This window comes from Pangasianodon hypophthalmus, chromosome 9 (assembly GCF_027358585.1).
Source record: "Pangasianodon hypophthalmus isolate fPanHyp1 chromosome 9, fPanHyp1.pri, whole genome shotgun sequence".
NCBI lineage: Eukaryota > Metazoa > Chordata > Actinopteri > Siluriformes > Pangasiidae > Pangasianodon > Pangasianodon hypophthalmus.
In genome coordinates, this window is record NC_069718.1 from 30362784 (window position 1) to 30373715 (window position 10932).

The window sequence follows — 10932 nt, forward strand, 5'->3', positions numbered from 1 at the left end:
CACACACACACACACACCCACACACCATGAATTTAGTTGTTAACATGTGTGTGTATGTGTGTGTGTGTGTGTGTGTGTGTGTGTGTGTATAGGTGGAGCTCCTGTGGAGGATATACAAGCTCTTTCTACCCAGAACATCAGCATGGACATCACCATATTCATTAGTCTGGACCCTGCTGTTCTCAAGGTATAAAACATAAACTGAACATAGTGGATGCTTGAGTTATAAGAAGTAAAATAAAGAAAACTGCAGATGAACTTGATGAAAACTGTTTTTGTGTGTGCCAGATCCTGAATGTGAGCACAGTGAGGAATCTAATGGGGGTAAACATAGCTGATCTGAAGCTGTTTGAGAACTCCTCAGTGGTTCAGTCCTGGGTGTCACGACAGAACCAATCTGATCTGAACACACTGAATCTTGGCATCATCAACCACAACCCTTGTTATGGTGTAGACAGGTGAGCTTTTTTATCAAATGGAAAAGGAGCAAACTTTATAGAGAAAGTTTTTAGTAGATGTATAACATTATTCTTTTTTCTGCACAGTCACCCACTTGATAGCGAGTTCGCATCTGGAAATGTTTCTGCAGTACTGTGTAACTTCAGGATTCCTGCCTATGCCTGTTCATCAGTGAGTCCTCTATGAACAAAATACCTCTTCTCAGGTTCAGTCCTTTTACGCAGAAGATGAGTTGACCACAGAAACCTCTGTTTCTTGTCTTTCAAGGTTGTTGTTCTGTCCTCTGATGATCTGGCCACACTGCTCACATGCAAACTGCCAAGTAGCCTGAACTACTCTAAAGAAACATGGAAGCTTTTCTTCCAGAATTTTCCTGCACCTTTGGATGATGTACTGGACAGGTTTTCACACATGGTATGAAAATTTGATTGGTGCTGTAGTTAAAAAAAAAAAAAAAAAACATTTGTGCACTGCTATGCACTGAAGTATGTACTCATTCATGTAGACCCACAGCAGCATTCGGTCTGACTCAAATATACTTGATGCCATCTGGGAGGTGATAATCAAGGACTTCACTGCAGCACAGCTGATGAATGCCGCTTTCATCACTGAGTGGTTCCAGATGAGGCTCAGACCATTTTTGTCATCAGTGTCCGCAGACTTTCTGTCCAGCCTCAGTTCCAAAAGCTTCAGCTGTGAGAGCTACCAGATTGTGTAAGTATAGACAATGGAATTTTAGAACTCTGCATGTGTTATTTAGGACATGAAGATGAAGTAATTCTGTTCTCATCCAACTTAGGGTGGAAGCTCTTAGCAGTCAAGAATCACTCATGAAAGAGGAACAGAAGCAGTTGGTCTTTACTTCATTCATCTTTCCCTTCCTGTCAAGAGTTGACCTCCCAGGTACATAGGCCCCTTTTAATTGTTCTACTAGAGAAAGCTGGCAGTCTTCTACTTGTTTTAGCCTGTTGAGATTAAGCCAATTGATTGCCTGAATGAAATAAACCAAGAGCCATTGAGAATGTTCTGGTTAATTTAACTAATGGTCTGTGATCTTTGTAGACCCTGGCTGTCGTTCCAACACTTCTGGCAGCAATAAGTGGCTTGAAAAGAACCTTGGCAATTTCTCCAATTATGCCCCCTTGGAAAAGCTCAAAATTCTAAATGCAAATTTCTCCAGCGTGAGTAACATCAAAGTTGCACCAACTTTATGTTTCTTGTGAGTTTGCAATTGACTATAGTAGTACCAGTTGGCCTCTGGATTTTGGTGGAGAGGGCAGGCAGCTGCTGTACCACTGAGCTGGTGTGAACAGAATGTGTGAAATGCATGTTTTGTCCTGCAGGTTGCAGTGTTAGGCTTACTGTCCAGTGAGCAGAAGGCACAGTTCATCTTGCAGCCGGATTCAGGAGTGTTGGGAAATGACTCTGTGTTTAGAGAGGTGTTTAGCAGTGTGATCACATCTTTAGATCGGAATCAACTTGGCAGCTTCTTCACAGTCTTCCACCAGACTGCAATACAAGTGAGGATCTCTGTAGTCTACAAACCAGTGCACATTTCTTTTCGCAATAAGACACGTTTATTCTATGCATACTAATCGATGAAGTCCGAGTGTGTCCAGACTGTTAATCCGTGCTGCTGTGTGTTTGCAGATGAACATGACTAGCATTCCTTCAGCACACACCATTCTGAACATGACACTCTTGGATCTGGTGCCTCACTTCCAAAGTTTCAGCCCAGGGGACTTTGCCCTGTGGTTCCAGACTTACCTTTCCTTCTTCCTTCCTGGGATTGGTCCAAACACCCTGTCGATCATCCCCATGAACATCAGCTGTGACTCCTACAGAGAGATGTGAGCTCCTCCTCAACGTGAATGCACAGATCTATTCTTTACTTTCTTTGATTTTTAACTTGTTTACTTCTATGTCGTTGTGTTTACAGAGTGAAAGGACTTGATAATGTGTACAGTGACCTCTCTGCAACACAGTCCGATACTGTCTTCAATTACACACAAGACTATCTCAAGTACCAGTCCAGCCAAGGTCTGTGTGTGTGTGTGTGTGTGTGTGTGTGTGTGTTGGTGGGGGGGGGGGGGCAGGGGTTTGTTTCAAGTGTGTTCTTGCTTGTGTATTTGCTGACTCAGCCTAGTCCAGTGTGCAGGCATTGATCAGTAGATGTGATTGGCAGATGAAGAATTTGGGCTAAGTCAGGAGTGTCCCACATTCACTGGTCTAAAATCAATCTGAATTCAGCACAGACTTTTTTCATTAGTGGCCTATATTGCCTCACAGGCCTGAGCTGCTACAGCAGAGGAAGCTTCTACATGTTCCTGAAACAGATGTTCCTCAATTTTGGATTCCCTGACCTGAAAGATTTCCTGTCTCTGATCCCAGCTGACCGACAGCCAGAGGTATTTCTGCTGTATAACACTGATCATGTCAGTGAGTCGCTCACTAATAGTTTAAGCGGCAGCCAATGAACTGTCAACATCTCCCTCTGTAACGAGTGTGTTGTCTCTGCTCTGTGTCCTCTAGCTTTTGGGCTCCATCTCTCCGGAAGAACTCGGAGAGTTTCTGAACAGGCCAAACACAGTGATTGATGGTTCTGAGCTCTGCACACTCCTCAACAACTACAATAGAACCAATCAATACCTGGAGATGGTACACCTGTCTTCATTTCACATACCCTTTTAGTCCATCTGGATTACTTGCCTTTATTATATCAGGATTAGCTCATAGAATAATCCCTGTTTCTCTCTACAGGAGTCTGTTTTATCCTCAGCTTTGGCCAGCCACACGTTGGAGTGTGTGTGGCCTCGTGCTCTCAATGCCTCATCTCAGGCTGATGTAGAACAGTGGTTTAAGGTCACACTGGTTCACTACCTGCCCTACCTCAGTTCTCAGCTCATCAGCTCTGCCCAGCTCAGTGGAGCCTCCTGTCTGTCATACAGGAAACTGTGAGTATTTGTTTGATGTACCATTACACAGGGCTGTCAGCACAAACACTGCCCCCTGTCTCTTGGCTAAAAAATTGAGGATCTGTACTAAAATCACTTCTATACGTATATATGTATGTATGTATAAATGTGTGTTTGTGTGTGTTTGTGAGCAGGGTGTCTATCCTGGGGGACAACTACAATTTTTACACAACTGATTTCACCCCAGCTGATGTGTATAGCTCCATAAAAGTGTATCTGAACAGCAGCGGTAAGAATAACTACATCTCTCTTCTCTCTCTCTCTCTCTCTCTCTCTCTCTCTCTCTGCTGAATAGTACTGCATATCCTTCAATCCAAGCAATCCACGCTTCATTTCCTATAATTGTGTGTGCACAGTATGTGAGTCTCAACATAACTATCTGTATGTGTATCTTGCAGATGGCAGCCCCCGCTGCTATAACTCCTCAGATCCTCTTCTGAACTCCACTGCCTGGTTTGCTGACAACATCGGATTCTTCATCACTTTCATTAACCTCGCTGACCTGCAGTCATTCCTACCAGGAAACATGGTAACATACTAACACACACACACACACACACACAAACTCACACACCAACAAACAAACATACCTGTAATCATACATGTTAGTCATTCAGACATTTACACACATGATTATTTCTGCTCATCTACATATAATGTATTATCTACCTAACACAACACACACCCATAGTGACGTATTAATGTGTGTGTTTTATTGTGTCCTTTAGACGAGTGTGTTCCTGCAGAACGCAGAAAATCTTCAGCTGTTCAACAACCCAGGAATTTCAGCCAGTGTCCTGGAGTACTACACAACAGAGTTATACATCCAGAATCCTGACTTCAGCCCACTCGGGTAACACTCCACACTAACAACTACTTATTCTATTTATTCAACCAGCCTCATCAATTCAACCCCCTTAGGTAACGGACTACATACAAGGATAAATATCTTTGTACGCATTTTTAAAAGGTTGTTTGTGATCTTATAGATTGCCAGCTGAGCTGCTGTGTCGAACTCCTTCCTCCACGTTTGTTCATCTTGGAGATGCAGACATCAAGACCATCCTGACGAGCATCAACAACTTCTGCACAGAAATGAATCCAGAGGTGATCAATCAATGAGACCCTGTCAGTCAGTTATTCTGTCAAAGTGCAAGCTAACTATAATCCTCTTCTCCTCTCAGGTCACAGCGGTGCTGGTAGCAAAGTTCCCCAGTGTATCTGCATCCACCATCCAATCTTTGGGCAGCCAGTGTGTGGGCCTGACTGTGGGCCAGATAAGCTCCACCCCCTCCAGTGTGATAAACAGTGCTCTGTCTACACTCAGTAACATCAGTGGCTGGGACCAGGGCCAAGTGAATGCCCTGATCCAGAGCATCATTAGTGCAGGCTTTAATGTGAGTGTACACTGTACACTTGTCAAGAACGTCAGTCTACGATACTGGAAGCGAGACCAAGTCTGTTTAGAGCAATTTCACCAAATCCCCCTGTAAAGAACAAAATTGTATTACTGTTCAAATACTAACCAACTACACTGTATATAAAGAAAAGTGCTGTAAGTTAAATACTCCCTTAAATACTCCCTGCGTTCAGATCCAAAACAGCAGATTCATATTTTTTTTTTCCTTTTTTTAAAGTTGAAGATCTGATTGTTTTGCCTCACAGATCAGCAGTGCCTCCTCTCTGGAGTCCCTGGGAACACTCATCGGCGGCGTTCCCTCTGCAACCATCTCCATCATCCCATCGTCTCAGCTTCTGTCTTTATCGCAGAATCCAACATTCATCAATAACATTCTGTCAGCACCAGTTATTCTGCAAAAGACATTTGTCCAGAAGGTATTCTCTCTCTTACACACACAGAACACACACACACGCACACACACATGCAAAATACATTACAGCACATTACTGAAATGGAGATTTACATTACTGTGTTCTATACCAGTTTAATTTAATTTAAAATCAATCCTTTGTTCAGAATGCAGTTTGTTTAGTCTGGAAAAGTTGAAGGTCTGCTCCCACACTTTCTCCCAGGTAATCTCTGTAGACCAAACTGAAGTGCTACAGAATGTTCCGGATGCACTCGTGATGTATATTCCACTTGTTCTACTGACCTCACTGAGCTCTTTTGACGTTTCACTCATCAATAACAAGAGCTGGAGTCATGAACAGGTAACTGAACAGACCCACATTGTCAGAGAAATGTAAATCACTTTGTTATACTGAAAACCTAGAGTAACATGGCTTGACTGTGATCACAGCACTTACAGAGGTCTGAATTCCTGTCAAGTTTGGATCTCGGGGTGTAAAACGAATCAATAAAATTTTGAATTTTTTTGTTTGATTTTTACCAGGCTATGATGTTGTTTGGTGCAGTGGCCAATGCCAGTGATAATCCAGAAGAGTGAGTTAGAAACAGACACACACACACACACACACACACACACACACACACACAGCCTGACTCGCTTACATAGGCAGTGTAAATAACTATTGGGCGAACAATCCAGATAACGCATATGATTCTGCCAGAGTCCAATAAGATGTTGTGTTTTGGTTCATCGGTGTGTGTATGTCTGTGTGTGACTGTGTGTGTGTTTCTCCCCACAGTCTGTCAGCATCAATACTGCAGGGATTCTCCTGCAGCTCAGTTCAGACTCTCCCACAGCAGAAAGCCAAAGATCTAGTGAAAGCCTGTAGACCTCGTGCAGGCAGAGACAAGGTCCTCCTGAAAGAGGCTCAGGTACATACACTCTGATATTCATTCACATTCCGCACACAGTCTGAAACACAGGTAGCAAGTGGACCCAAACTTTTACTGGTACCTGAGATACCACACAGTCACGGTGCGTTTTGTGTTTCAGCTGACCTGCATGTACAGCTACGTGAAAGACGATCCATTTGTTAGCTTTACTGACGTCCCCTCTGATATGCTTCTGTACTACAGGTGTGTAACACGTTCACATACACAATGTACCGTATATAAAAGATAAGGCACACTTCCCCTGCATTCCCAATTTTCAAATATCTGAGGTTAAGAATATGGGTCATATGCTATCTGTAATGTGTGTGTGTGTGTGTTGTAGCTATGAGAAGATACAGAAGGAGAACTGTCTGTCATATTTCTCTGCCCTGGGCAGAGCAGATTTCTCCGTTCTTTCCCACGGCCTTGACAAAAAGACCATCCTGTTCAATGATGCAAAGGACTGCCTGGTAAAACATACACAATAACATGTTCATAGACCAACACTCAATATTAGCACTTAAATATTACGGAAAACAAGTCACCCAATCTTTCAATCAATTTGTGTCTCATGAAATTCCAATGTTGAAATATACATTTACGGCATTTATCAGATTCCCTTCTACAGAGTGACTTACATTAGTGCTTTGTGCCCTATCAAAAACATATATTAATACGCTAATTCACTATGTCTATGAATAGGAAGTAAGAATACCATTCAGCTGAAACTGTATTGGTGGTTAGTACAGAATAAAAAACAGAGACAAAAGACAAGGGATTTGTTTAATGGAAGTTTTAATACAAGGGCTTGGTGAAGAGTTGGGTCTTGAGTTTTTTTTTGTTTGAAGACAGCCAGTGAGTATGGTAGAGAGTGGTCTGTGATAAGTGCCTTCAGGTATGCATGTGCTTGTCCGTTTTTGTCTTTGTGTTTTAAATCTGATGCAGTAGCAACAGAAAGCCATTGGAGGGAGCAAAGGTTGAAAACAAGTCTGGCAGCTGCACTCTTGATCAGTTGCAGGGGGCGGGTGGTATGCAGTATGCAGGGGCAGAACTGCGACATTCAGTAGTCCAGTCTCAAGATGATGAGGGAATGAACAAGCACCTGAGTGAGCTTTGTGGATAGAAATGGCCTCAAGATCCTCCTGATGTTAGCAGTCAGCATCAAGTGTCATCAGTGTCATCAAGTGTCATCAAGTGTCATCAGCATAGCAGTCATATGAAAATCCATGTGAGCAAAGTTCAATTCCGACTGTGACATAGAACAACAATAGAATGCTTTTGGGTGGTTCCCAGATCAGGAATTGTACTCAGGTTTGCTGACCTCTAAATACTGAAAAGAAAGTTTTGGGCATAGAGGGTGTGGTGATGGAAATCGCTCAGTCACTCAGGAGACACTAAACTGTCTTGAGGCAAACGCAACATTTCAGACAAGAACTCCAAATCTCTGAGATCATAATTCAAATGTTCAAACATAAGACAGTCAGAGATCTTGACACTAAACATTGGAATCCTCACAAGGACCCCCGTTCTTACAGATTCTGCGTTTTAATGTGACACTCCTTCGTGGTTTTTGACATTGTAGGGTATATCTGGTGTGAGCCTGACCAGTTATCAGGTGGAGGTTCTGGGGAATATGGCCTGCACACTGAACCCCTCCTACATCCAGAACTCTCACCCTCTCATTTTGGAGAAACTGAAGAACTGTGGAGATCTTTCTGATTCTCAGATCACTGCTGTACAGTCTTTGCTCCTCAGTGGGAACACCGCTTATGGGTGAGACAGAGATTTTTGCAGATCAGTGCATACCTTTGAATTTGGTTCAGCTGTAGAAAAATATTTCTGAACCGTCACTGCATTTAAATTGTTCTAATAATGTTAGGCTTGGTGTTAAAATGGCATAAACCAAATGAAATGATTTGTGTCTATAACTGTATTGTATTAGATATGAATAAGATCTCATAGACATTTTTTTTAAAATCAGTAATCCCTCAACGTGGAATGAGCAGACCGTGGAGCAACTCAGCATCCTGGCTGTCTATTTCAAATCAGACCTCTGCAACACACTTAGCTTTGTATGTAAACCTGTTCAGTTTTAAATTTGCGCTTGATTTATTGACCCAATGTTAGACCTTTTGGGACGAATTTAATGTTATCTCTGTGTGTGCATTGTTGAAGAATGTAAGGCGGAAGTTCTTTTCAGTCCTGAGGAAGCAGAAGATCCCGATGAAGAAGCTAAGGACATTCTTTACAGAATGCAACTCAGAAAGTGCTACAGGTAAAAGTACTTTACAGTGTAAAAAGCACTGAGATACAGGGATATATTTTAGATTCTGTCCTTCAGTGATTAACTTTGTTCTGTGTCTAACAGTGAGCAACATCACAGCGGTGACAATTGCAGATGCGTCGTTTCCTTTCGGCTTTAACTCCACCCAGTTTGATCTGTATCTGGACATCGCTGTCCTGCAGAACAACCTGGCAGCCATCACTGAGAAAGTGGTGGACACCAGCTTCCAGACCATCATTCTGAACAAGTTAAACCAGGTCAGCAGCACTGAACACTGTGACACTGGGACTCTTTAGCACTACAGTAGCACTACACGAAAGAGGAGGTTGTTTGTGCCTTTCAGTCATAAAATTCTGACATTACTGACAGTGTCGGTTTAAATATGATACTTGCATATTGTATGTTCTGAAAATGTACCCCTGTCAAACAGGGTTTGTTTTTGTGTTGTGTGTTTAATGTCTGTCTTTGTGTGTATGGTGGATTCACCCACACAACATTTTGGACAGTGTGTGTTAGGTGGTATATAATAAATTGTTGATTTTGTGTGCATGTGTAGATATACCCATCAGGCCTTAATGATGGTGTGCTGCAGCTACTGGGTTCCACTTCTCGTGTGGCCACTATTGATGATATTAGCAAGTGGAACATTACCATAATTGACACACTGTCCTCTTTGATGGACTCAAATGGTGGACTCTGGGAACCAGAAAAGGTAATAGAAGGGTGTGTATGTGTGTGTGTGTGTGCGTGTGTGTGTGAGACCTGTAAAAAATTTTTTGGATTGATTACTACTGTGGGTACAACCACAGTGTTGTCTTCATGTGTATTACAACCAATTTGTGAATTAAGACCATGTTTTCAACACCTCTGGGAGAGACAGAGAAAGAGATTGAGATTGTCTGAGATCCTTCAGAGAAAGTGAGACAATATCTGCCATCCTTCATAGAGGGTGAGAGGGATTATCTATGATCCTTCAGAGAGAGAGAGAGAGAGAGAGAGAGAGAGAGAAATTTTAGTATGAAGGGAAGTGTTTACTTTTCCTACAGTTGGTGTAGAAGAAGAAGGTGGAGCTCCAGGTCTGGTCTTTATCTTAAACTTAAAGTATGTCAGAGTTTGTTTAAACCAGTAATAGATCAAAACCATACTAGTTAAGCATTTTCAATCCTCAGACACTCATGTGCTTGCTACTAGAATAATGTTTGTGTATTTTGTAGAGTAAAGCGGTTATTATGAGGTATCTGAGCATGGGGAATCGCTCTCTGGGAAGTGCTGAAATAAATGCAGTTGGTTCCAACATCTGTACTTTAAACATCAGTGTACTGGAAAATATCAATGCTGAGAGCCTAAAGTAAGTACAAACTCACAGGTACATACATACACAAACATGGATGAATAAAGAGATTTGAGAATAATTTGAGTGCATTACTGCTCATATAGTTTACATTTTTTTTCTCTATGCAGGGAGGTCCTGTTTCCAGATCTTTCCTCATGTACCATCGAACAGAAATCCGCTCTGTACGTCACAGCCAACACTTCATTCAGCAATCAACGCAGCAAAGCATACTACCAAATTATGAGACCTTACCTGGGTAAAACAATCATCCACATACACAGAAATACTAAACACACACAGGTGTAGTGTTTTAGAACAGCAGTAGTTGGATTGAATGAAAAGTAGCTGCACAAACGCATGCACATATGCACACCCGCATGCACCCACCCACACACACACACACACACACCCACACACACACACACACCCACACACCATGAATTTAGTTGTTAACATGTGTGTGTATGTGTGTGTGTGTGTGTGTGTGTGTGTGTGTATAGGTGGAGCTCCTGTGGAGGATATACAAGCTCTTTCTACCCAGAACATCAGCATGGACATCACCATATTCATTAGTCTGGACCCTGCTGTTCTCAAGGTATAAAACATAAACTGAACATAGTGGATGCTTGAGTTATAAGAAGTAAAATAAAGAAAACTGCAGATGAACTTGATGAAAACTGTTTTTGTGTGTGCCAGATCCTGAATGTGAGCACAGTGAGGAATCTAATGGGGGTAAACATAGCTGATCTGAAGCTGTTTGAGAACTCCTCAGTGGTTCAGTCCTGGGTGTCACGACAGAACCAATCTGATCTGAACACACTGAATCTTGGCATCATCAACCACAACCCTTGTTATGGTGTAGACAGGTGAGCTTTTTTATCAAATGGAAAAGGAGCAAACTTTATAGAGAAAGTTTTTAGTAGATGTATAACATTATTCTTTTTTCTGCACAGTCACCCACTTGATAGCGAGTTCGCATCTGGAAATGTTTCTGCAGTACTGTGTAACTTCAGGATTCCTGCCTATGCCTGTTCATCAGTGAGTCCTCTATGAACAAAATACCTCTTCTCAGGTTCAGTCCTTTTACGCAGAAGATGAGTTGACCACAGAAACCTCTGTTTCTTGTCTTTCAAGGTTG

General features: G+C 42.2%; 4 protein-coding genes across 4 annotated transcripts; all 4 read left to right on the top strand.

Annotated features, from left to right (window-relative positions):
- The first annotated feature begins 66 nt into the window (after positions 1–66).
- LOC128318764 (uncharacterized) lies at positions 67–2605 on the top strand. Its single transcript, XM_053236594.1, has 11 exons — positions 67–187; positions 289–458; positions 546–630; positions 727–873; positions 965–1173; positions 1259–1362; positions 1522–1640; positions 1803–1979; positions 2110–2309; positions 2399–2499; positions 2601–2605. Exons 1-11 carry the CDS (start codon positions 143–145, stop codon positions 2603–2605), a joined length of 1362 nt encoding a protein of 453 aa, XP_053092569.1. The 5' UTR covers positions 67–142.
- Positions 2606–2648: 43 nt separating this feature from the next.
- Positions 2649–4689, top strand: LOC128318790 (uncharacterized). The gene is made up of 7 exons (XM_053236677.1): positions 2649–2867; positions 2992–3117; positions 3220–3413; positions 3569–3663; positions 3833–3963; positions 4163–4287; positions 4424–4689. The coding sequence occupies exons 1-7, from the start codon at positions 2781–2783 to the stop codon at positions 4554–4556; spliced, it is 891 nt and encodes a 296-aa protein (XP_053092652.1). The 5' UTR covers positions 2649–2780; the 3' UTR covers positions 4557–4689.
- Positions 4690–6559: 1870 nt separating this feature from the next.
- On the top strand, positions 6560–10162 carry LOC128318791 (mesothelin-like protein). The gene is made up of 8 exons (XM_053236678.1): positions 6560–6647; positions 7760–7950; positions 8159–8249; positions 8353–8452; positions 8546–8718; positions 9018–9173; positions 9676–9809; positions 9923–10162. Exons 2-8 carry the CDS (start codon positions 7811–7813, stop codon positions 10098–10100), a joined length of 972 nt encoding a protein of 323 aa, XP_053092653.1. The 5' UTR covers positions 6560–6647; positions 7760–7810; the 3' UTR covers positions 10101–10162.
- A 106-nt stretch (positions 10163–10268) lies between these two features.
- On the top strand, positions 10269–10932 carry LOC128318929 (mesothelin-like protein). The gene is made up of 3 exons (XM_053237122.1): positions 10269–10389; positions 10491–10660; positions 10748–10932. Exons 1-3 carry the CDS (start codon positions 10345–10347, stop codon positions 10845–10847), a joined length of 315 nt encoding a protein of 104 aa, XP_053093097.1. The 5' UTR covers positions 10269–10344; the 3' UTR covers positions 10848–10932.